The sequence below is a fragment of the Elephas maximus genome, chromosome 19 (genome assembly GCF_024166365.1).
Source record: "Elephas maximus indicus isolate mEleMax1 chromosome 19, mEleMax1 primary haplotype, whole genome shotgun sequence".
Taxonomy (NCBI): domain Eukaryota; kingdom Metazoa; phylum Chordata; class Mammalia; order Proboscidea; family Elephantidae; genus Elephas; species Elephas maximus.
In genome coordinates this window covers 19,901,497-19,928,284 of record NC_064837.1, presented here as the reverse complement: position 1 = coordinate 19,928,284, position 26,788 = coordinate 19,901,497, and the positions used below count along the sequence as shown (strand labels likewise).

At 40.9% G+C, this 26,788-nt stretch overlaps 2 protein-coding genes across 7 annotated transcripts in view; one reads left to right on the top strand and one right to left on the bottom strand.

Moving 5' to 3' along the window:
* Positions 1-13,850, bottom strand: part of SMYD4 (SET and MYND domain containing 4) — a 52,530-nt gene extending 38,680 nt beyond the window's left edge. For 3 of the 6 annotated variants that reach the window (XR_007513938.1, XM_049858826.1, XM_049858829.1), the window contains exons 1-2: positions 12,500-12,762; positions 11,217-11,362 (exon numbers count right to left, since the gene is read on the bottom strand). Coding sequence is in view for 4 of the 6 variants with exons in the window: in XM_049858826.1 (XP_049714783.1) it covers positions 11,217-11,350 (134 nt within the window). In the remaining 2 variants the exon portion in view is untranslated. The other 3 variants (XM_049858828.1, XM_049858827.1, XM_049858830.1) reach the window with 3 other exon arrangements.
* The window catches only part of RPA1 (replication protein A1), a 61,842-nt gene continuing 47,951 nt past the window's right edge, over positions 12,898-26,788 (top strand). The window contains exons 1-4 of the mRNA XM_049858831.1: positions 12,898-13,056; positions 23,153-23,203; positions 24,279-24,357; positions 25,028-25,136. Of these exons, the coding sequence (XP_049714788.1) occupies positions 13,024-13,056; positions 23,153-23,203; positions 24,279-24,357; positions 25,028-25,136 (272 nt within the window). The 5' untranslated portion in view covers positions 12,898-13,023. The remainder of the gene's footprint in view (positions 13,057-23,152; positions 23,204-24,278; positions 24,358-25,027; positions 25,137-26,788) is intronic.

Here is a 26,788-nt window from a genome sequence, read left to right as displayed (position 1 = left end):
AGAACCCCTGAGGGAGCAGGAGAACAGTGGGATGCAGACCCCAAATTCTCATAAAAAGACCAGACTTAATGGTCTGACTGAGACTAGAAGGACCCCAGTGGTCACGGTCCCCAAACCTTCTGTTGGCCCAGGACAAGAACCATTCCCAAAGCCAACTCGTCGGACAGGGATTGGACTGGACAACGGGTTGGAGAGGGATGCTGGTGAGGAGTGAGCTACTTGCATCAGGTGGACACTTGAGACTATGTTGGCATCTCCTGTCTGAAGGGGAGATGAGAGGGTAGAGGGGGTTAGAAGCTGGCAAAATGGTCAAGAGAGACTGGAAGGGGGGAGCGGGCTGTCTCATGGCGGGGAGAGTAATTGGGAGTTATGTAGTAAGGTGTATGTAAGTTTTTATATGAGAGACTGACTTGATTTGTAAACTTTCACTTAAAGCACAATTAAAAAAAAAGGGCTTATTGGACTCTGAGGAAACCCTGAGAGGTGGTCCCCAAGGGGCCAGGTGTGGCAGAAGGCAAGAGTGAGACCTGGTACCAGAATAAGGGGATGATCTCTAAATCCACTTCTGTAACAGCTGACCCTCCACCACCAACAGAAAATATTCAGAGTCTGGGGTCTACCCCATCAGCCAGGAGATGGGGGGTTTCTTCTCAGGAAAATTGAGTAGCCCCAGGAAACAGGCAGGTGGCGGTCCCCAGCTCCTGTGAGCATCCAAACAACAAGCTTGGCCACTGAGGATCCCACCCACGTACACACAGCACCCATGTGACTTTTCAGTGTCTTATTCTTAAACATATGAATAGATAAGGATGTTCCACTCCTAGGAGAGTCTCCAACATGACTGAGCCTGAGAGAAACAAAGAGAAAAGAAGGCCCCGGAGGGAATGGGAATAATGTAAGAAACAGAAAAGAACTAAAAACAAACAAAAAGAGAGGAAAAAGAAAAAAAAAAAAAAAAAAGATGAGAAGCTCTCCAATTCATTTGATGAGTCTACCATAACCCTGATACCAAGAGTCGACAATTAAGAGCACAAAATAGAACATGTAGGCTAATGTCACTTAGGAACAAAGATACAAAAATCCTAATACTAGCAAATGGAATCTAGCAATGTGTTACAAAAATGATATATTATAACCAATAGGATTTAACTGCCAAACTGTTTAACTACAGTAAATGTACTGCTATATACCCTACATTAACAGATTAAAGAATAAAAAGAAAACGATCAATCACCCCAAAATATACAAAAAATTAATTGATAAAACTCAACACTTGTTTATGAGAAAAACTTCAGTACCTAGAAATACAGGACAACTTCCTTAAACTAAAAAAGGGTCTCTACTATGAAATGATGGCAAATGTCCTAAATGGCTGCTACCTAAATGGCTGTTACTATTTAACATCATACTGGGGGCTCTAACTGTTGCTGTTATTAGGTGCTGTCGAGTAGCTTCCAATTTACAGAGACCCTACTATGTACCACAAAACGAAATGTTGCCCGGTCCTGCGCTACCCTCACAATCATTGTTATGTTTGAGCCCATGTTGCAGCCACTGTGTAAATACATCTTACTGAGGGTCTTTCTCTTTTTCCCTGGCCTTCTACTTTACCAAGCATGGTATCTTTCTCCAGGGACTGACCCCGCCTGATAACACATCCGAAGTTAAGTGAAACGAAGTCTCGTCATCCTTGCTTCTAAGGAGCATTTTGGCTATACTTCTTCCAGGACAGACTTGTTCATTCTTCTGGCAGCTCTTGGTATATTCAATATTCTTCACCAATGCCATAATTCATAGGCATCAATTCTTCTTGGGTCTTCCTTAATCACCGTTCAGCTTTCACATGCATATGAGCCAACTGAAAACACCATGGCTTGGGTCAGGCGCACCTTAGTTCTCAAAGTGACATCTTTACTTTTTAAGACTTTAAAGAGGTCTTTTATAGCAGATTTGTCCGATGCAACGTGTCGTCTGATTTCCTGACTGCTGCGTCCATGGGGCATTGATTGTGGATCCAAGTAAAATGAAATCCTTGACAACTTCAATCTTTTCTCCGTTTATCATGACGCTGCTTATTAGTCTGGTTGTGAGGATTTTTGTTTTATGTTGAGGTGTAATCCCAACTGAAGGTTGTAGTCCTTGCTCTTCATCAGTAAGTGCTTTAAATACTCTTTACTTTCTGTAAGCAAGGTTGTGTCATCTGCATATCGCAGGTTGTTAATAAATCTTCCTTCAATCCTAATGCTGTGTTCTCTTCTTCATATAGTCCAGCTTCCCAGATTATCTGCTCTGCATACAGAGAAAAAAGATGAGCGGCTCGTCTTCCAATCCACATCAATATTCTGCTGCTATCCATAGGGTTTTTACTGGCCAATTTTTTTTGGAAGTAGATCACCACGTCCTTCTTCCAAGTTTGTTTTAGTCTGTAAGCTCTGATGAAACTCATCTACCACGGGTGACCCTGATGGTGAAATACTATTGAAATACTGCTGTAATACTGGTGGCACAGCTTTCAGCATCACAGTAACATGTAAGCCACCATAGTACGACAAACTGACAGACAAGTGATAAGGAAGTTTTAGCTAATGCCATGATAATTTGAAAAATAAGAGCTAAAATATCAGAAAGGAGGATTACTATTTGTAGATATAATAAGTTATCTGAAAACTCCAAGTGGACTGACATAAAAATGATGAAATAATATAAAAGTTGGTTAACCGGCCAATTATTAGATGAGAAAAAATTTCCTTTTATTTACACTAAACCCAAACCAAACTCACCACCATCGACTCAATTCCGACTCATAGTGACCCTGCAGAACAGAATACAACTGTCCCCTAGGGTTTCCAAGGCTGTAAATCTTTACAGAAGCAGGCTGCCACATCTTTCTTCCACTGAACGGCTGGTTGGTTCAAACTGCCACCTTTTGGTTAGCAGCTGAGTGCTTTAACCACTGTGCCACCAAACCAAACCAAAACCAAATCCATTGCCATCGAGTCGATTCCAACTCATAGCAACCCTACAGAGCAGGATAGAACTGCCCCATATGGTTTCTAAGGAGCAGCTGGTGGATTCAAACTGCCGACCTTTCGGTTAGTAGCCATACTCTTAACCACTGTGCCACCAGGGCTCTTTACTTACACTAGCAATCATCACTTAGAGAATGTAACTGAGGAAAAAAGTCTTACAATAACAACAAAAATCTTACAATAAGTACAATCTGGCAGAAAATGTGCAAGACCTATATAAAGAAAACTATAAAACTTTACTTACGGACATAAAAGCTGCCCTAAATAAATGGCAAGACATATCTGTTACTTGGATGAGGAAATTTAATACTGTAAAGATGTCAGGATTCCCTGAGTGAATCTATAAATCCAACACAATTCCAGTCAAAAACCCAGTGACATTTTTTATGGAACTTGACAAGCCAACTCTAAAGTTCACATGGGGGAAATATACGCAAAACAGTCAAGACATTTTTGAAAAAGAACAAGCGTGTGTGCGTGTCAGGGGAAACTGGGCCTAATATGATAGCAAAATCACATCTGTACTGGAGGCTTGCTTTCCTCCAACTTCTGGTAATAAAGTCTCAGCGGTGAAGCCACTCCATGTGGCTGAGGTGAGGCAGACTCCAACAGGGTTGGGCCTGTGATCCAGGCCCGGCCAATCCAAGGAGCCCCACACCTTTGGGTGAAGGATGAGCGTATGACCAAAGCTAGGCTGACCACAGCTGAACTTGGAACTTTTCTGCTAAAACTATTGTGGAATCAGGTTTTCCTTCCCTTTGGGGGAATTAAGGTATCAGCATGTGCCTGGTGCTGCCAATGGTTAATGGTGCCTACCAGGTGGAGAGATTACGTGTGAGATGAAGAGAGAGAGTCTGAATGACATTATTTGCACCCCTGGATACAACCCAGCCTGAAAATGGATGCCTTTGGACAACCTATCTTCATTGCTGATAAAATTCCTAATCTGTGCAGGGTTTCTAACCCTTACAATTCAAAGAGTTCTAATATGATACTATAAAATCACAGCAATTAAAACCTTTTAGTTTTGGCATAGAAATAGTATAGAAACAGGTTTATGAATAAATGGGAATTTAATTTTTAATAATTGTGGCATTTTGAAGTACTGAGTAAAGGATGGGCCAGTCAATAAAAGCTGTGGAGAAATTAGAAAAAAAAAAATAGAACACTCCCTCATATCATACATAAAAGTAAATTTCAGATGGATTAGAGAGCCAAAAATAAAACACAAAGCTACTTAAAAATGTTAAGAAAAAATAATATTTTTATAATCTTAGGGTACAGTAAGCCACCCTAAGTAAGACATATATAACCTAGAAGCCATAAAAGATAAATAACAGACCAGGAGAAAAATTAGTAACTTATACAGCAAAGGATTATATAGCTAGGCTTTTAAAGGCCTCCTATAAATTAATGAGAGAAAGACAAACGACTCCCTAGAAAAAATGAGTGAAGGTTACAAATAAGCAATTCACAGAAGAAATACAAATGGGTTTTAATATCTGAAAACATACTTTACTTCACTACTAATCAGAAAAATATAAGATAAAACGAGACTTTTTTTTTGTCATTGAGATTAAAAAAATTAAAGCCTCTTGCTTTCTAAAGCTGGTGAGGATATGGAAAAGTGATGATTTTCATACACTACTCATGGTCAACTTCACCACTAATTGTGGTATAACTATACTAGCAATAAACCCTGGTGGCATCGTGGTTAAGTGCTCCGGCTGCTAATCAAAAGGTCAGCAGTTTGAATTCACCAGCTGCTCCTTGGAAACTCTATGGGGCAGTTCTACTCTGTCCTATAGGGTCACTATGAGTCGGAATCAACTGGATGGCAATGGGTTTTGGTTTGGTTTTATACTTGCAATATCATGTGGTTGTTAAAAAGACTGAGGTATTGTACACTGTCATGGACTGAATCGTGTTCCCCAAAAATATGTGTCAACTTGGCTAGGCCATTACTCCCAGTGTTGTGTGGTTGTCCTCCATTTTATAATCTGACATAATTATCCTCCATTCTGTGATGTGCTGTAAACCTTAACTTCTATATGTTAATGAGGCAGGATTAGTATGGGGTGTATCTTGAGTCACAGCCATACAAGACTAGAGTCACACCCTCACTCAAGTCACACCCTTCCTTAAGTCACACCTCTTATCTTACAAGAGATGACAGGAGAGAGAAGCAAGCAGAGGAGAGGGACTTCTCTACCAGCAAAAAAGAAGAGCTGGGAGCGGAGTGAACATTTAGGCCCAGGAGAAGACTGACGCCAAGACACCTGGAGATCTCCAAAGAATGCCAGGCCCGGAGATGTTGAAAAAAGATAAGCACCTTCCTCCAGAGCGGACAGAGAAAGAAAGCCTTCCCCTAGAGTTGGTGCTCTGAATTTGGACTTCTACCCTCCTAAACTGTGAGAAAATAAATTTATTTGTTAAGGTCATCCACTTGTGGTATTTCTGTTATAGCACCACCAGGTAACTAAGACATATACCTATGTTCATAGCAGCATTATTCATAATGTCAACGGTGGAAACAACTCAATGCCCATCAATGGATGAATGGATAAACAAAACATGGTATAGACAATGGAATATTATCCAGCAATAAAAAGGAATATTGTTCTGATACATGCCACAACATGGACAAACCCTGAAGATGCTATGTTAAGTGAAATAAGCCAGACACAAAAGAACCAATACTATATGATTCCACTTATATGCAGTATCTAGAATGGGTAAATTCATACAGACAGAAGTAGATTAGACGTTATGGAGGGCTAAGAAGAATCAGGAGTTATTGCTTAGTGGTACAGACTTTCCATTTAAGATGATGAAAACATTTTGGAAACAGTGGCAATGGTTGTACAGCACTGTGAATGTAATTAATGTCAATGAAATGTATACTTAAATTGGTTAAAATGATACATTTTACACTAGATGTATTTTACCACAGTAATATTGAAGAAAAAAAAAATTGAGATGTGATGTTGGAAAAAGGAAAACTCCTAAAAATACATATAACCTAATAAAGGAAAATATGTTATATTTATCTACAAATGTATGTGAATAAACAAAAAGGACTAGAAAGGCCTAATAAACTGTGATTACCTATGTGAAACAGTGTGAAGAGAAGGGTAAGGGAAAAACTTTAACGTTTTACTTTATTAAATATTGTTTCTAGCTTTTATAATGATAATGTATTTGTATCTTACTAACATTTGCCAAAAAAAAAAAGTATAACCCTAATTGTACCTAGTACCTAAACTGGCAAAGCTTAAAACTAAACTTATTTAATTCAACTAGTATCTGAATCCCTACTATGTGCCAGACACTGTGCTAGTTGCTGGCACAAAGGTAAAGATGCCAACTCTGAACTTGAAAGGTGTGTCTTTGTGTATCTGCATATATTTTCCTATCCAAATCAAGGTCATCTCTTAGCTAGACCACAATAGCTTAACTGATTTCTGAAGTCCATCTTTGCCTCCCTCCAGTGTAGTCTCTACATCACAGCAGGAATCATTTATCAAAAAACAAATCACTTAAAATACTACCCTCACTTAAAACCTTTTAAGAGTGTCTTTTGTTCTTAGGATAAGGATTAATATTCTTAATTTATTATAGCCTGTAAGACTGTGCAATCTGATCTGATCACTGCCTGTCTCTCTGGCCTCCTCTTTCACCACGCTCACCTTTCAGCCACAAACTAATTCACTAATCCTGTGTCCTACCATGTCCAACTGCCGTCAAACTTATAAATTAAGTTCTAAAAAATGCATTTGATTCTTTTTTATAGATTCCAATTCTCTGATGAAATACGTCTTTCCATCTATTTTGTCCATTTTTTCCTCTATTAGTTATTTAACAATCCTTGTCTATTAATTCCTGTATGTGGATCATTGGTTGACCTATTTCTAAGGTTTACTTTTTTTCTTAATTGTTGGTTATTTTCATGCCTCTTTCAATGTCTAGTAATTTTTTGTATTTTTGACATTGTGGTAGAAGCCCTACAGAAGCTAATGACATCTTCTACCATGAACTTAGTAAATATGCTATAAGGAAAGCCGACTTTATATTCAGGTCTTGAGTTTGGGCCTCTTCTGATTTCCAATCTACCACATCAGCCCCAAATGACTGCCAAAAGTGTGCTGGTTTCTGTTTCCCTAATGTTAGTTCCTCTGCTTGGGCCTAGCCTGATCCTCAGCCTGCAATTATCCTCTGAAAATGAAAACAACCAGTGATCACTTAGGAAGGGGTCTTCCCTCTATGGAATTTTAGCCATCTAGTCCTTGCTGCTCTCGATGTCTTTAAAAATATGACTATTATAGTTTATCACTTTTAGTTGTGATGCAAGTATTGCTTGCTGTGATCTATTACATCCTACTCAGAAGCAGAAGTTCTATTTGCCAAATTTCAGAGAAACCTAGCAGGTACAACAGACAAAACTTAGGAATGACTTTAATATAGAGTGTGAGGAGAAGGAAAAACCAAGCATGCTATCAGTCTGGGTACCAACTGGACAGATGGTATTGCAATTCACCAAGGGATCACAGAAGAGGATCTGATATAGGTGTGTATGTTGAGGGGGGAAAACTTGAGCTCAGTTTTTAATATAGAATGGCTCTTAGGTTTCTAGTTTTAGGAAGTGAACATATTGTATGAACGTATTAGAGGGATCACCAGACGGGGATTTCGTTTTGAGAGCAGAATCATGAACTTGATTTTGGAAATGCTGAATTTTAAGGATCTTGAGATTCTGAAGTAGGCAGCTAGATTTAGATACTTCAGTCTTAGAGGACAGGTCAGGACTGGAGATTTTTTTTTAAGGGTAATCAGCATATGGGAGGCAACTGATGTCATCAGTGTGGATGAGACTGCCTCGGGAGAGAATACTGAGGGAAAAGGAAAAAGAGCCTAGGCTGGCGTCTTGAGGAACTCCAATATTAAATGACGAGGCAAATACTCTTCTTTGATTCATATTCCTTTTCAGTGCACTGAAACTTCAATATGATTCTTGTGGATTATTACACTTTGCTGCTAGGAAGCTGTATCAATTTATCATGGAAAAACTGGTTTCATCAGCAGTTCTCCATCATTTTTGGAAACCCTGTAAAGGCAATTCACAGATCCTGTAGTGCTTTCCACTGTTTTTCAAACTGGAGGTCAGGACTCAGTGAGTCATGAAATCAATTTAGTGGGCCTGGATTAGCTTTTTTTTTTTTTAATTGAAAGAAGCAGAAAATACCAAAGTGCATCATGTTTAGTAAGCATCTAGGCCCTCTTCCTTGGTGAGCTCATCCAGTCTCATGCCTCTAAATGTCATTTACAATTCTCAAATCTGTATCTGTAGCTCAGGCCTCCTAAACTCCACTCATTTAGACATCTCAATTTCCACATATCTAAACGTAAACTCCTGATCTTCCTTCCCAAAACAGCTCCATCTGCAGCCTTTCTAGGTGATGGCAATTTTATTCTTCCACGTTTGACCCTTTAGGCTAAAGTCCCTAGAGTTATTTTTTTATTTCTCTCATTCTCTAACACATCACGTCCCATCTGTCAGGCAGAATGCCCACCTTTCATATGGGAGAACAGGGTTCAATTGCAGGCCAATGCAACCACCACCTGTCTGTGGAGGATTGTATGTTGTTATGATGATGAACAGGTTTCAGCAGAGATTCCAGACTAAGACAGACTAGAAAGAAAGGTCTGGTGATCTACTTCCAAAAATCGCTAATGAAAACCCTGTGGATCACAACAGTCCAATCTGTAACCAAGGCTACCACCCTGGTCCAAGCTACTATCTCATCTCTTACCTGGACTGATGCAGTACCTACCCAACAGGTCTCTCTGCTTCTCTCCTTCCCCCCTAGTTTATCCTCAACACAGCAGTAAGCGTAATCCTTTAAAACAGGGGTCAGTAAGTTTTTCTTAGAGGGCCAGACAGTAAATACCCTGGCCTTACAGGCCAAGAGGCAAAATCAAAGACATTATGTAGCTACAGGAGAGAAAACAAATTTCCACAATTTTTTGTTGACAAAATTAAAAACATAATAATAATTGTGTACAATGTTTTGTAATGCAGGTCTACTCATGAGAAAAAAATTTTTAATGATAACATTTTACTTAATTGGGGTTCAAGGTCAGTGTTCTCCATCATTAAATTGGTTGCAAATGTTTATGTGTAGAAACTATTCTTAGTTGGGCGATACAAAAACAGGCCAAAACCAAAAAAATCAAACCCACTGCTGTTGAGTTGATTCCGACTCATAGTGACCCTACAGGACAGAGCAGAACTGCCCCATAGAGTTTCCAAGGAGTGCCTGGCGGATCTGAACCGCCAATCTTTTGGTTAGCAGCTGTAGCACTTAACCACTGTGCCACCAGGTTCTCCCCCCCCCCAAAAAAAAGGCAGTGGGCTGGATTTAGCCTGCAGGCTGTAGGTTGCAGCCCCGTTTTAAAAAACAATCATATCACTCTTCTCTCAAAACTCTGTGCATTTGCTTTCTATTGCTTCATACAAATTGCCAAACTCAGCAGCTTGAAACAAAGCTCGTTTATTACCTCACAGGTCTATAGGTCAGAATCAAAGAAGGCTGAGCTGAATTCTCTACTTAGGGACTTACAAGGCTGAAGTCAAGGTGGGCTCTTATCTGGGAGATCAGGGGAAGAATCCAATTCCAAGCTCATTCAGACTAGTGGCAGAATCCAATTCCTTGTGGTTGTAGGTCTGAGGTCCCCAGTTCATTGCTGGCTGTCAGCCAAGGGCCACTCTGAGCTTCTGGAAGATGTTGGCGTTCCTTGCCATGCGGCCCCCTCCATCTTCAAAGCTAGCAATAGCACACTGAATCCTGCCATGCTTTGAATCTCTCTGACTTCCCCTTCTGTTAACAGTTGGGAAAAATGCTCTGCATTGAAAAGTTTCACCTGATTGGGGCAGGCATCCTCAGATAAGCTCCATATCTCAAGGTCAACTGACTTGGGACTTTAATTACATCTGCAAAATCCCTTCATTGCAGTCCCTAGATTAGTGTCAGATTGAATAACCAGGGGACAGGAATCTTGGGGGGCCATCTTTAGAATTCTGCCTACTACACCCCGCAAAAGCTTCCTACTCAGAGTAAAAAGACAAGGCCCTTACCAGGGTCTACATGATCCGTGCCATCTGCTCTCCCCCAATCCCCATGCCTGCCCCATTATATCTCTAGCCTTGTTTCCTACTACTCTCCCTCTGGCTTACTCTGTTCATCCACATTAGCCTCCCTGCTGTTCCCTCAACATGCCAGACACATTCCCAGCGTAGGGTCTTAGCTCTAGTCTCTGCCTGAGATGCTCTTCTCTTAGCTTGTTGACTCCTTTACCTCCAATCTTTGCTCAGGTTTCACTTTTTCAATAAGGCATACCCTGACCACCCTACTTAATACTACCACCTGCACTCTTGCTCCTGGCACTGCCTATTTCTCCTACCCTGTTCCACTTTTTTTTTCTTTCCCTTACTGTACCTATCACTTTTAATATATTACATACTTCGTGATGTTTATTGTCTCTCCCTCCTTGATAGAATTAAGCTCCACAACTGTTGACTATTCTGTTCGCTAATTATTCCAAGTATCTAGCACTGTACCTGGCATAACGTAGATGATTAATAGGTATTTACTGAATGAATGAAGTTTCAGGAAATTCCTATTTCTGTTTTCTACATATGTGTGTAGTAGATTGTGGTGTAAAATGTATTTCTTACTGAAGGTGCAGTCAAGAGAGTTTGAAAACTGCTGGAGTTAAACTATATGACCTATAAGGTCCTTTCCAAATTTGAGCACTTAACAAAATTTCACATGCAGCTAGTAAATCTCCACCATATCCTTTGGGAGATGGCAACGTTCACAACCTAGTGACTATAGCAAGGCACCGAGTTACTGAAATACAACACTGACACAGAGAAAGCTAAATAGTCATCCTTACCTGTTCTGTACGGTTGCTATGAGTTGGCATCGACTCGACAGCAACGGGTTTGGTTTGGGTTTTTTTTTTTTTTTTTGGTTCTATGATTGTGGGTTAGAAAAGACTGGAAACAGGAAGAATTGTTGAATGCCCCCAAAACACAAAAATCTGAAATTAAACTTTCCACAAAAAGAGATATTACTTCAGAGCAAACAAAAGAGAGCAAGTTCCAGATCACTTCTAGTCACTTACTGAAAAAGCGAAGAGCAGTGAAGGAAGACATCACTCAAAGTCCCTGCTGTAGAAATTGTGTCCCGAATGGACGTCGGGAGCAAAGCCCACTTCCTGAGTATATATGCTTTCCACTCATCCACAGGCAGATCCATGCTACTTTAGATCTGTAAAATGAGTAATAAGGAATCAGATTTCTATAAATGCACAATGCCAGACAATTAAGATTTTATTCAAGCAAAGTTAACGCAAAAAAAAAAAAGCAATTCTTTGGGTCTTTTCTATATTTGTTTATATGGATGTTTTGTTGTCTCGTGGGGCAGTGGTTAAGAGCTCAACTGCTAACCAAAAGGTTGGCAGTTTGAATCTACCAGCCGCTCCTTGGAAACCCCATTGGGCAGTTCTACTCCGTCCTGTATGGTTGCTCTGAGTCAGAATCGACTTGAAGGCAGCAGGTTTTTGTTGTCTTATAACAAATGTCTGAGGAAAGATCTATATCTTCTCACACCAACTCACTCAATAGTAACTGAAAGCCTACTACATTCCTGGTACCACGTTAGGTGATTGCTAATCCATGATGAATCAGAGTAGATAGCTACCATCACTGTCCTCTTGGAAGCTCTACCTACTTAAGTTGCTCAAGTCAGAAGTCTGGGAGCCACCAGATTTTTCTTTTTTACTCATCCCGGCAACTATTCAGTTAACAAAGATTTCTCTCCTACGGTTCAGTTTTCTCCTTCAACTCCCAGGCCATTCTTTCAGTACAGGCCTCAAGATCCCTTGCCTGACATCCTTTCCAGCATCATAACTAGTCTCCTTGCCCTCAGTTCCCCCGACTTTGAGAAAGATGTCAGTCCTCTGCCTTAAATGCATCAATGCTCTTCCTAGTACACAGGGAAGACCAGTACCAACTCTTCATTATTTGACCCTTGGCTTCCTTTCTAATTCTCAAGTGCACTTCCTTCTCTGTACTCTACCATACTGAAATACTCATAAGCTACCTCTTGTCCCCCAGTTTGCGAGGCTATTTCATCTCTCCAAAATTTTTGCAGAGTCTATTCATTCGGCCAGGTTCACCCTACTCTCACTGGGTGTTCACCTGGTAAACTCCCATACATCCTTCCAGGTTGTATTCATACGGCACCTCCTCCTGGAAGCCTTCCCTTGATCTTCCATCTATGATTGCAGTATACTTTGTGTCTGTCCGGTGCATACCTACTTTTAGTTTGGGCTACTCACGGTCGGTGGCTACTCCCCCGACAGACTGTGCTCTCCTCTGAGGGCAGGAGCTGGGTCTTATTTACCTTCAGAGGCCCCCACAGTGCCAAGCTCAAGGCCTGGCACCGGCAGGCGTTCGCACTGGGCTGGCCAAGGAACAAAGTCACTGCTTTGCCTATATTTAGCAGCAGAGTTCCCAGGGAACAGCTCTAGCTCTCCTCCGGGCTGCCAGTCTGTCTCCCCCTAAAGACAGCGCTGGGTACGCTCCCAAGAGCCCGTTCGGGAAGCTCCCGGAACTGGGCCCCTGGCGCCCTTAGCTGTTTCCGCGCAACTCTTGGCACGTCCTGCGGCTCGGCGCTCCGCCCCCACGCCCCATCGTCCCGCGACAAGACCCCGCACGCCCTTGGGCGGGTCACGTGGGCCGTCCACCTCGTCTCGGCCAGTCCGGTTGCTGCTTGGCCCCTGGGCCCGCCCCGGCGCCGCACGCACGTCGGGAGGTGGCGTGGCGCGCGCAACTCCTTGGGCCAATCGTTTTGGAGAGCGCGAGACGCCGGGGAGCGGAGTGGGGGCTGCGGAGGAGCCGGAGCGCCGGAGTTAACGCGGGGGAGCCATGGTCGGCCATCTGAGCGAGGGGGCCATTGCGGTGAGCGGCCGCCTGGCAGCCGGGCGAGCGGGACGGGGAGCTGTGGGCCCTGGAGGCAGGGAGTTTGGAGATGTGCGGAGTGGAGGAGCGGAGGGGATCTAGGGGCGGTGGGGAGAGGACTCGAGGGGAGTAGATGGCGGAGGGGAACCGCCGAGGTGTCTTTCTTGTAGGGTCCATCACTCATTCGTCGAAGGATTTTACCATCGTCTTTTAAACATGGTCACGTGTTTCGTATCTAAGAAAACAAAATAAACACCTGACTCCCCGATTTCCCTGCGCCTGCCACTGTCTCCTCCCTTTTCCCCATCTCAGCCAAACTTCTGCAAAGTTGTTTTCAGCTATTTCATTGCTTCACCTCGCATTAACTCGTTAACATGCTCCAATCGATCATCCCCCGATCGCTATAGAAATATCTCTGGCTTAAGTTACTGGTGGTCTCCACGTCGTTAAATCCAACAGATACTTTTCAGTTTTCAACTTACCTGAGTTCTCAGCAGCGTTCTCAGTCTGTCGAGCATCGCTTTCTTGTGGTTACACTCTCTTCTTTTGGCTCCTGTGGGGCAGCTTGGTTGATCTTTGTAAATTTTGTTGACTCGAGGCTCTCTTCTAGGCCATCCTCTCCCAAGGCAACCTCATAACCATCTATGTATGGCAATCATTCACACATTTCGTTGTCCCGAGCTGCCTTTATGCTGAAAACAAGCCTGTTTACCGGATATCTCAAAGGCATCTCAAATTCAACATGCCAAAAGCAAACCCGTTATCTTCCTTAGTCTGGGTCTGTCAGGGTTCTTTATTTTGGTGAATGGCACCATTGTCGGTTAAATTATGCTAGCCAGAGATTGAGAAATCATTCTTGTGACGTCCTCCATCATCCTGTATGTCCGTTTACTTCACCAAGTCCTGTATATCTTACCTCCACATGTGTTTCTTAAATTCGTTTATTTCTCTCCATACACAGTGTCATGTGTTGCCTGGATTACTCACTCCCTACTCAATACCCTCTTCCCTTCACTCCTGTCATCCCAGATTTTCACTGCTCTCTCCCCAGCCTCATGGTCTTTTTTAAGTTCCTGGTATATTCCATACTCTTGCCTTCCGCGGGACCTTCGAACATGCTTTTCCCTCTGCCTGTTGCCTGAGTGGTTCGTCACTCTCCATCTCTCTAGCTAACGTTATCTTCAAATCCCAGCTCAGCTGGGACTTCCTGAGGGAAGCCTTGTTTGACCAAATTTTGGGAACGTACTGCTTCTTCACTTACCACCTGTGTAACTTTGGGCAGGATACTAAATGTTTCTCTGCCTCCTTCCTCCTCTTAAAGTGAAGGTGATGATACCGAGTGCCTATTCCATACGTGGGAGGATTTAATGAGTTATTCCATTTAAAGTGCTTAACCCAGTGCCTGATACATAGTAAATGCTCAATACATGTGTCCTATTTTATTTATTTTGTTGTTGAGAGTATACACAACAAAACATACACCAGTTCAACAGTTTCTACATATACTATTTAGTGATGTTGATTGCATCCTTCGAGTTGTGCAACCATTCTCATCCTCCTTTTCTGATGTTACCAATTTTTTATAACCACTGATTTAATTTTACATTTGTAGGTTTATTTAATTAAGAGCAGTTACTTTTTGACTCTCCCACTGGATTGTAAATTCCATGAGGCCACTAATTATGTTTGCTTTTTTGCTCAGCATAGATAGAATTGCCAGCACTGCTTTAGCTACTGGGGATACTGTGCCCGATGTTCACTAATCACATGAATGCATTAACCAAAACCAAACCTGTTGCCGTCTAGTCAATTTAGACTCGTAGTGACCCTGTAAGACAGAATAGGTTTCACAGTGTGGCTGGCAGATTCAAACCGTCATCTTTTGGTTAGCAGCCAAGCTCTTAACCACTGTGCCACCAGGGCTCCCTCAATGCATGAGGCAGTGAAAACAAAGGGATACTGATGGATGGGGAAGAAAGGGAGCTTAGGGGAAAGCAGGAGGGGGAAGAAGGGTAGGTGGAGGCCTGTAAATACTTGCTAAAATTTGGGGATGCAGAAATGCTGAGACCTGAAAAGTGATTGCAGACTGTAGTCCTCATTCTGTCCTATAGGGTCGCAGTGAGTCGGAATTGACTTGACAGCACAGGGTCATTGGGTTAGTCCTCATTCTGACTCAACAGCACTGGGTCACTGGGTTAGTCCTCATTCACTTTGTAGTTGCTACCTTGCACCTTAAAGAAAATTATGAATGGTTCTTCACTTTTAAAAGGAATGATCATGAGATAATTTAAATTTGCTGAGTGATTTTTCCCTGTATTCAAAATTTTAGAAACATATTTCCAGTGTTGGGTAAAGTGTTACTTGAGTTTTACTCAAATGAAGGAAAAAAAAAAAGACGTTTGCATGTGTGTATGTGTCTATCCTGGCAGCGTGTGGCGTGAACTTTTGTGAACTTTGATTATGAGCTAAAACAAGTAGTATCATTTAAGTGCAAAAGACACAGGCCCAAAGGGGAAAGAAAAGAGCACACGAATAGTAGAGGCTTTTTGAGCAAAATAAAAATAAAAGATTATGCGTGGAACTGTTGTGATAAATGGAATAAATGGCATTTCTATCTTAAGTACTTGGGTTATAGAAAGAAAGGGGAAGGAACTAATATTTCTGCTTTCCAGTGTGCCAGACACTTTGCAGATAACAATCAGTACTTATATTAACCCTGTAAGGTGGGTTTTTATCATTACCCCCATTTTACAGATGAAGAAATGAAAAGTGCAGAGACATTGAATCATTTGTCTATAGAGCAGGGACCCAAATTCATGTGCCCTTGACTATCACATTCTGTTGGCATGGTTTTTCGTTGTTTTTTTTTTTTTTTTTTTTTAATTGTTGTGGTAAAATGTATGTAACACAAAATTTGCCATTTTAACCACTTCTCAGTGTACAATTCGGTGGCATTAATTACATTCATAATGTTGTCCAGCCATCACCACCATCAGTTTCTAAAATGTCATCATCCAAAACAGAAATGCTGTACCCATTAAGCAGTAACTCCTGCGTTGCATCTTTATTGTATTTTTTATTATACAATAATAATTTGTATTATTATAATAAATTGTATTGTCAATTTGGAAAATTTTAAAGCATTTTTAAGTGTACATGCCATACTATGTATCCCAGGAAAGCAAACCTCAAATTCAGTATTTGTGATGACACATTTTAAATTGGAAAAAAAAGAAAAAGTAATATGCGAACATGGTTTTAAGATCAAATAGAGCAGAAAGGCATTTAAGGCTATTATCGATCTTCTGTCCCACTTAGCTCCGGCTCTTTTCACAAAAACAACTGCTTTTTTTTTTTTTTTTAATCCCTTTGTTAAAGTTTGGAGCCCTGGTGGTGCAGCAAAGAGCTTGGCTGCTAACCAAAAGGGCGGCAGTTTGAACCCACCAGCTGTTCCTTGGAAACTCTATGAGGCTGTTCTGCTGTCCTATACGGTCGTTATGTTGGAATGGACTCAACAGCAATGAATTTTTTTGTTTGCTTGTTTTTATTAAAGTTTAATTTACTTAAAATGCACCTATCTTAAATGTACAGTTTGGTGAGTTTTAGCAAATGTGTACACCCCTGTAACCAAACCCCTAATCAAGATACAGAACGTTTCCAGCAATGCACATAGTCTCCTTCCCCATCCTCCCACTCCAGGTGTTCTTGTTTCTATCACGCTGTAGGTTTTGACTGTACTAAAGCTTCATATAAATAGAATGAAATAATATTATCCTTTTGATCCATTTCAAGTTTGATTTCTTTTATGTATGGTATGTTGTTGTTAGGTGTTGTTGAGTCGATTCCAGCTCAGCGACCCTATAGGACAGAGTAGAACTGTCCATAGGATTTACAAGGAGCCAACTGGTGGATTCAAACTGCTGACCTTTTGGTTAACAGCCATAGCTCTTAACCACTGTGCCACCAGGGCTCTGTATGTATGGTATAGAGACCATTTTTCCCCATGCAAATATTCAGTTGTTAACCCAGCATCATAAAATGAGTTAGGAAATGTTCTTTTCTATTTCCTGAAATAATTTTTGCAAGATTGATATTTTTTGCCTTAAATGTTAGATAGAATTCACGAGTACAGCCATGAGGCCTAGAATTTTCTCTGTTGCAATATTAAGAATTCAGTTTCTTTAATAGATGTGGAGCAATTTAGATTTTCTGTTTTTTTTGTATGTTAGTTTTGATAATTTGTGTTTTTCAAGGGATCTGTCCATTTTATCTAAGTTTTTTGTGATGTCGTTCATAGTATTTCTTTATTATTTCTTTTATTTGTGTGTGCATATATATGATTTATAGTTCTGTTGTACATGGGGTTGCAGTGAGTTGGAACTGACTCAGTGGCACCTAACAACTCAGCATAGTGATTCTTCCTTTTTCATTTCTTACTTTGAAAATATCAGAATCAGAATTCTAGGCATATCAGAGAATGCCAGACTAGATAGAGATTTATCCGTTTTATCGATCTTTTAAAGAGCCAGCTTTTGGTACAATTCCCCCCCCCCCCCCCCGCATTGGTTACCCATTTTCTATTTCATTAGGTTTCTCTTTTATTTACATACGTGGGTTTAATTTGTTCTTTGTCTAGCAGAAACTTAGATCATTGATTTTGTGCCTTCTTTCCTAATATAAGCACCTAAATCTATGGTTTTCCCTCTAAGTGTTGTTCTAGCTACATCCTACAAATTTTGATAGATTTTATTTTTGTTTTCATTCACTTAATACTTCCTACTTTCCCTTGTGATTTTTTCTTTAACAGATGGGTTGTTTAGAAGTGTGTTGTTTAATTTCCAAATATTTGAGAGAGTTCTAGATAACATTGTTACTGATTTCTAGTTTGACCTGATCCTGTGTGATCAGAGAATGTACACTGTATGATTTCAGTCCTTTAACATTTATTGAGACTTATTGCATTGCAAGTACATGGTAAGCTCCATGGATGTTTCCTGTGAAGTTAAAAATATACATTTTACAGTCGTGAAGTGATCTAGTTAGGTCAAGTTGGTTGATGGTTTCCAAGTCTCTTATATTTTTACTTATTTTTTTTGGTCAATGTGCCATATCAATTAACTGAGAGAAAAAAGTTGAAATCACCAGTTATCATTGTGGATTTGTCTGCTTCTCCTTTCAATTCTGTCAGTTTTTGCTTCATGTGTTTTGAAACCCTGTTACTGGGTACACTGACTTAGCATTGTTCTGTCTCTTCAGGAATTTACCCTTTTATGATTATTGTAGAGAAAAGACTCTCCAACTCAAAGTAAAATTAAAGAGATTTATTGAAGCCAACATATCATCCAAATGAGGGAATCATGAAAACCTCAGGGTCTGAAGCTCATGGATTCCAAGGGAGGAATACAAGTCAACCGTAGTTACAGTGCCATATGAAGAACTACACAAATGATATTCTGATTGGTTTACAATGATTGAGGTCAGTCAAAGGAAGGACAAGGCAAAGCGTGATCTTTAACATTATTGTTTATGTTAAACACAGCTAACATACATTGATTGGCTAAAAGACATAATTACAAGGTGTGTGTTCACAGAGTGAGTCTCATTACTGGCCACAATCAGTGGCATGAAGATGGCACGATGGGAGCAGATTGTTAAACACTACCTTGCCCAGAGCATACGATTTTTTGGAGAGGTCTTACGGGTTTTCGATAAGGTTTGGTTACAGATTCAGTTAACCTTCCCACAAAACCTTAATAATAGGGTTGGTTCTTCAGCAACATTTAGTTTGAATCTGTGTGAAAGGTTACACATTGAACTTTTAGCACTAGTTCAGCCATTTCTTTTATTTTAGGTCAGCAGTCTCTTTTGATTTTATATCCCATATCATTACTATGAAATGTCCCTTTTTATCCTTGGTACTATTCCTTGACCTGAAGCCTGTTTTGTTTGATGTTAATAATTTATCTTTTTCCAATATTTTACATTTCTTGTAGACAGCAAATAAAAACCAAAACAAAACCCCAAAACCGTTGCTGCTGAGTGGATTCCGATTCGTAGTGACCCTATAGGACAGAGTAGAACTGCCCCATAGGGTTTCCAAGGAGCAGCTGGTGGATTCGAGCTGCCAACCTTTTGGTTAGCAGCCTTTGCTCTTAACTACTGCACCACAGGGCTCCTTAGACAGCAGATGATCAAATAGTTGGGTCTTACTCATACTCATGGTTCCTGGGTGGTGCGAATGGTTTATTCTTGGCTCCTAACCTAAAGGTTGGTGGTTTCACATCCACCCATTGGTGCCACAGACGATCTGGTGACCTGCATTAATAAAGATTACAGCCAAGAAAACCCTATAGAGCAGTTCTACTCCAGTACGTGGGGTCGCCATGAGTTGGGATCCACTTGAAGGCAACAGGTTTGGTTTTTTTGGTTTTTTTTTTTTTTGGTATTCAGTCTGACAGTTTCTGTCTTTTCATTGGAGTGCTTGGACTATTTACACTTAATATGATTATTGGTATATTTAAGTTTTTTGTCTTGCTACTTGTTTTCTATTTGTCTCATCTGTTTTTTGTTCCTTTTTTTTTTTGCTTTCACTGGCTTCATTTGGATTATTTGAGTATTTTTTATGATTCAAGTTCATCTCAATTCTTAACTTATTAGCTAGACTCTTTGCTTTACTTTTTTTTTTAAATAATTTTTATTGTGCTTTAAGTGAAAGTTTACAAATCAAGTCAGTCTGTCACATATAAGCTTATATACACCTTACTACATACTCCCATTTACTCTCCCCCTAATGAGTCAGCCGGCTCCCTCCTTCCAGTCTCTCCTTTCGTGACCGTTTTGCCAGTTTCTAACCCTCTCTACCCTCCCATCTCCCCTCCAGACGGGAGATGCCAACACAGTCTCAAGTGTCCACCTGATACAAGTAGCTCACCCTTCATCAGCATCTCTCTTCAACCCATTGTCCAGTCCTTTCCATGTCTAATAAGTTGTCTTCGGGAACGGTTCCTGTCCTGGGCCACCAGAAGGTTTGGGGACCATGACTGCCGGGATTCCTCTAGTCTCAGTCAGACCATTAAGTCTGGTCTTTTTGTGAGAATTTGGGGTCTGCACCCCACTGATCTGCTCCTTCAGGGGTTCTCCATTGTGCTCCCTGTCAGGGCAGTCATCGGTTGTGCTGGGCACCATCTAGTTCTTCTGGTCCCAGGATGATGTAAGTCTCTAGTTCATGTGGCCCTTTCTGTTTCTTGGGCTCATAGTTATCATGTGACCTTGGTTTTCTTCATTCTCCTCTAATGCAACATTTTTAAAAAATCAGAATTAGTACATAATCTTCTTAATAGAGAAGTATCAAAAATTCATATAAGGACAGAATTCGTCTCTGCATTACAACAACTCAGACTTACTTGCTTCAACTTCACCCAGATGCCCTTGAACCCTGTATTTAATAATTTATTCGTGACATTTTTCTGTCTTGCATTTTGAAGAGCTCTTTTACCTATGCATGATTCGTAACATGCATTGGTCATTTGGAAAATATTGGCTTACTGAGTTATGCAGATCTGCCACTTGTTGGCATATTTCATTTTGTAATATAAAAAATTCATGTTTATTACTATCACTCCTGATTTCATCAGAAAAGTTTTTAAGTATTGGGAAGCTGTAAAGCTTATGCTGGTGAACACGTTTTCCAAAGTTCTGATTTTCACTTGAAAACTTTAATTTTGTCATTGGCAACAAATGCTGTCAATTGTTTTCCTTGAAAACAGGCTCACTTCATTTATTTTTAAGAAAATAGCGGATAAATTCCCACATCTGAATAACCATAGTTTGTCATTTGTTCTTTAAAATAAAAACGATGTTCCATGGTAAAAGTGGCAAGGTCAGCTCATAGCTCAAACAACTGCACAAGTGCGTTTCCTTGAGAAAACAACCATATCTCGCTAAGGGAGCAGAAAATAATTTTTGCATACTTCTTGTATTGTTACATAGAACATTAAACTTTTATGTAGTTGTGCCAAGGCGCAAACAGTTTTACCTGCCGTTGTTTTACACCATCAGTGCAATATCAACACAGCTGTAACAGGATAAACCAAGAATTTCAGAAAGTCATTTCAACACTTTGAGTATTTCAGAGTAATTTGTGTTTGTGGTCAAGCATTCACATAAAAGATGTTATCTGATGGTTAGTTGGTGCAGGTACCAGATGAATACCAACAAAACCGCAAGTCCAGCCACGTCTATAGATTCATCTATTTGTAATGCAAAAGTAGAGGTCTACTGATAAGATATCAACTCTGATCTTCATGATGTATCTAGTTCTTAAATTCAACAAGTTGCTGTGATATTGGAAAGTGGCACTGCTGTGATTTTTAATTTTACTGATTTTTCATCTAGCAGGCATTCAACAGTGTTAACAGTACACGATTTTATTAGCCTTTCAGCCAGTTTTTTATTGTGTTGAACGAATAAGATTGAAAAGAGCAAAGTCTTATTATTATGATGAAAATTGTTCTGAATTTATAGACTCCCTGAACGAGTCTTGGGCCTCATAGGAGTCCTCAGACTGCAGTTTGAGAACTGCTATTCCAAGGTTTTAGTATGTCTAGTAGTTTTTTATTAGATGATAGATACTGTGAATGTTCCATTATTGAGTGTCTCGATTATATGTATTTCTTTAAAAAGCTTGGAGCTATTCCAACAGGCTCTTAATTTACTTGCAGAATCAGTGTGATCCTTTTGAGACTAGAGTGGGTCTAGATTAGCTTTTACTTAAGGGCTGGTTTAGTCCCACCCCTAAGGCATGACCTTTTTGGAGTCTCTACTGAATGTACCACTTGTTCATTGAGTTCTCTCCGTTCCAGCTGGTGGGAACTTAGATTTATACCACCTCAATGTGAGCTCTGGTAATTGGTCAGCTTCTAGCTCCTTGAGAGTTATTCTTTGTCTGGACTTCTGGAGTCTCGTTCTAAGGTGTGTATGCAAAACTTAGTATTCAGCTGAGTCTAAAAGTAATCCCTATGTAGGTTATTGGAGCTCGTTCTCTGTGTAGCTCTCTCCTCTCTGGTACTCTGCAGCCACAAAATCCAGACACTCACCTCCCTGGACTCTGAACTCTGATCTGTATCCTGGAGCAATAGACTACCATGTTCTGCTTGGGCTCCCCTCCCTGAACTACGGTCCAAAAGGTGTCTCTGCAGAGAGCCTGGGCCATTGTAGGGCTCACCTCATTTATTTCCCTTTCAGAGATCACAGTCTTCCTCTACATGTCGTGTAGTATTTGAAAACAGTTTATGTGTTTTTGCCCAATTTGTTAATATGGTTGGAAGGGCTAGCCGTCATTTATTTCAGCATGGCAAGAAGCAAAAGTCAGACAGACAACCAGTTTTAACTATTTTTTAGTTTTTTAGTTGTTGTTAACTACAGTTAAGTTGGCCCCAACTTGTGGCAATCCCATACACAATGGAACAACATGCTGCCCAGCCCTTTGCCTTCCCAGGACTGGCTGTGGCTCAGACTGTTGAGATCCCTGGGGTTTTCATTGGCTGATTTTTGGAAGTAGGTCACCAGGCCTTTCTTCCTAATTGATCTTAGTCTGGAACCTCCCCTGAAACCTGTTCAACATGATAGCAATACACAACCGACAGACAGGTGGTGGCTGTGGAGGTAGGTGGGCCTGGAATTGACCCTGGTCTTCCACATGGAAGGTGGGAATTTTGCCACTGAAGCACTGCTGCCCCCAGTTTTTCTGATGGGTACATTCAAATGGTGGCTTTTTTAAAAAAAAATTAAAAGCCTGATTGAAAGCTATTTAAAAAAAAAAAATTGCTAAGAGAGTGATAGCATAGTGGTTAAGTGCTACGGCTGCTAACCAAAGGGTCGGCAGTTCAAATCCGCCAGGCGCTCCCTGGAACTCTATGGGGCAGTTCTACTCTGTCCTATAGGGTCACTATGAGTTGGAATCGACTCGACGGCAACGGGTTTGGTTTGTTTTGGTTAAGGGAGTGATGAGACTTAAAATTCAAAATGTACAAAAGAGGATGCGGTGGGAGGCCTATTTGAGTACATATCTCACAAGAATCTATTTTTCCTCTTTCAGGCCATAATGCAACAGGGAGATACGTCCATAAAACCTATCCTCCAAGTCATTGTGAGTACCTACATATGCTTTACTTCGAACATGTTTTAAACTTAGATATAATTATAAATTATGTTTTGATGAAGAACGTGCAGATTTGCCTACTTCAGGAAATCCTTCCCATTGTCACAGAAAAAGGCCAGTCCACATTGTAGCCCTGAGAGAGGAGCCAGACTTTTTTTTGTTTGTTTTTTTACATCGCGTTAGCCAGAGTTAGACCTGTGGAGGTTCACATTTAAAGCTTTGCCTCTCCTTCCTTTCTGTGGCTGATGAATGCTATGGGAGTACTACCATCATTACAATTGCCTCCTCACTTGCCTTCCTGCCCTTAGGTTTGTCTTGCTCAATTCTGCCTTACTTACAGCCTCTGGAGAGGTCTGACGTGAACGTCCCTGCTTAAAATTCCTCGTTAACCCTGTCATTCATTTACGGGGTTCTAAAACTTTATTCGAAACTTTAAAAAAATAAATGAAAGCAGAATCCTGGAACATTCTTTTCAGAGATTCTGAGTCAGTAGCCCTGATGGTCTGCCCGCTGTTCCCAAACTAGCTACCAGCCATCTTAAATTTTTTGTTTAAGTGTTTTTACTTCTTTCAGAAAGCCACCTCTGATTGCCTTCAAGGTGGGATAAATGTCTTGACTTCGTGCCCCGTATCGTGTGCACGCCTCTCTCATCCCTCCCCGTCTTCATCCACACCCAGATTGTAAGCCCCTTCAGGGCAAGGATTTTGTAGTTCATTTTGTATTTTGAGTATCTCCCACCCTGTACCTTGCGCATAATAGTTGCCGTATTATATTATGTATTTTAAAAAAAGATTTTCAGTCAAATTTGGATTAGGGGAGAGAGAACAAATGGGTTGTTGGCACCTGATTTTATTCTGATCTGTGATAGTGTTAGTTGAGAGAGGTCATATGGGAAGATCATCAAATCCAAATTTCTTTTACTTGGATTTAGGTGTCCAGAGGATGGGTAAGCAGTTCAGTTTGTGTTGAACTAATGGCAGACCCATTGTCCTGCCCTTTGGGTTTACTTATCCCCGAGGCCTAGGCGGACAATCTGGCTAATGAATCAAATTTTCTCTCCTAGAACATCCGTCCCATTACTACAGGGAATAGTCCACCCCGTTATCGACTGCTGATGAGTGATGGAGTGAACACTCTATCCTGTGAGTATGAAGTATGAGCCTAGGGATTTGTGAATATTTAAATGATAAAAGCACACCCAACTCCTTGAATTACAATTATTTGGTGTATTCCAGAAGTCTTAAATTTGCTTGGCTTTGCAGTTCATTCAGGCAGAATTGCAATCGGCAGAGAGCATTCTGACAATAGACTGGATCAAGTGGGAAAGCTGCCACTTGGCTTAATTAATTTTCTCTAACTGGAGGTCTATGTTTTCTTTGATTAATTTCCCTCAGGATGATATTGACATTTAGTGAATGTGATGGGTTAGCTGTCCCTGTACTTGCTTCTTGGGGGTTTTACTTCTGTGTTGGATGTTTTAAAGAGGAAAAAGAAAAGAATTTGCGGAATGTGTACCTGCTATCTCTATTCACAAAGTGAAGGACCTAGAAGATATTTTTTTAGTCTTTGGCATGAAATCTGACTGATGGAAAAGATTCTTTTGGGCACCTTAAGAAATGCATACATCTAAGAACAGCAGCAGATGTTTAATGAACAGGAAATTACACTGTTTTTCACTACAGAGTCTGACTAGTTTTAATTTCAAGAACATACTGAAGGCGTTATTTTTCTTTGTTAGCACAGGTGTGACTGGTTTTCAGATTCTTATGACTGAATGTGTTGGAGGCTTAAAATAATCTCTGTGCTTTTCAGCTTTCATGTTGGCAACACAATTGAACCCTCTTGTTGAGGAAGAACGGTTGTCCAGCAACTGTATTTGCCAGATTAACCGATTTATTGTGAACACACTGAAAGATGGAAGGTATGTGGTGTGTTTTCTTGTGTTTTCTTGTGTCATAGAACAGGGACTCTAAATTTTAAAAAGAGAAGTTCATTGGATGCCAGGATTCTCTTAGGAATCAAGAAGGCAAGGATGAATTTTCAGCTTAGAATTTACAGTTATTCAGTTCTGAACTCAGGTGACTGAAAAGTGGCACCAAGGGGGAGAAGTTGGGAGACAGATTGGAAATTTCAGAGTAGGAGATCAAAGCAGAATGCCAAACTCTTCTTATTTTTTTAAATCTCTTCAGAAGCACTGTTTTCAGAATTCTCTCCCAAATGGACCCCTTTTAATGGAAAGGGGTCTTTATTAGCACAGAAAGGACAACATAATTAATTGGGTAGCACTGCCCCCTTTTTCTGCAATTTTGAATCTTCCATAAAAAACCAAAACCAAACCCACTGCTGTCTAGTTGATTCTGACTCATAGCGACCCTATAGGACAGAGTGGAACTGCCCCATAGAGTTTCCAAGGCTGTAAATCTTTATGGAAGCAGACTGCCCCATCTTTCTCCCGCAGAGCGGCTGGTGGGTTCAAACCGCTGACCTTTTGGTTAGCAGCTGAGCACTTTAATTGTACCGCCAGGGCTCCTCGAATATTCCACAGTAAGTGTTTTATTCAGCCAATATAGAGTATGTTGAGTACTTACAAGGTACTCCATGTTAGAGATACAAGGGTGAACAGCACTTTTATTCCGTTTTGGGTGGTAGTGGCCTGGGGCCAGCTGTCATAGCATGGGTAAGGTGAGGAGAAGGCATCTGTGCAGATGGAGGAGGGTGGTGGCAGCTAGGTGAGGGTACTGAGGAGCCTGGGTAGGATGAGAAAGGTACTTGTGTAGGGGCAGCTGCACACTGGCACAAGTTGTCAGCCCAAGCAGGGTGAGGAGGGCGTCTTTATGGTCTGGCACAGAGTGTTGGTGAACCAGCAAGTGAAGAGAACATCTCTGGGTTGTGTGTGGCTGTAGTCCATTATGTGTTGTCAGAGTCTGAGAAGAGCAAGCATGAAAGGCACATCTTGGGGGTAAGGAGAGAGACAGAAGTAGGTTGAAGACTGACTGGGGTGGGGAGGGAGTCCAAGCAGGATGAGGAGAAAGTCTGTGCAGGAGGTGGTGGCAGCCCAGCATGAGATGTCAGAATCAAGTGGGGAGACGACAGTGTTTGTTTCTAGTGGGGTGGTGGTAGCCTGGACCTTTGGAACCCAGGTGTTGTGAGGACGGTGTCCATGTAGGTGGTTGGGAGGAGGAACAGTGGTGACAGGAGATTGGTTACATATGGGGAATTAATCTAATAAATATATTGAGGATAATGGGGGCCACCCAAGGGAGAAATCTGTGATGTTGGATTGGAATTAGAGATATCAGAGTGAACTAAAAGTTTATAGTATGTAAAGAGATATATAGAAATATAGATGTATATGTTTGGTTTGTGTATGTATAGTCAACCAAAAAACCAAACCCATTGCTGTGGAGTCGATTGCAACTCATAGTGACCTATAGGACGGAGTGGAACTGCCCCATAGCTTTTCTAAGGAGTGGCTAGTGATTCAAACAGCCAACATTTTGGTTAGCAGTTGAGCTCTTGACCACTACACCACCAGGGCTCCATATATGTGTATACACGTATATAATAGTGTGT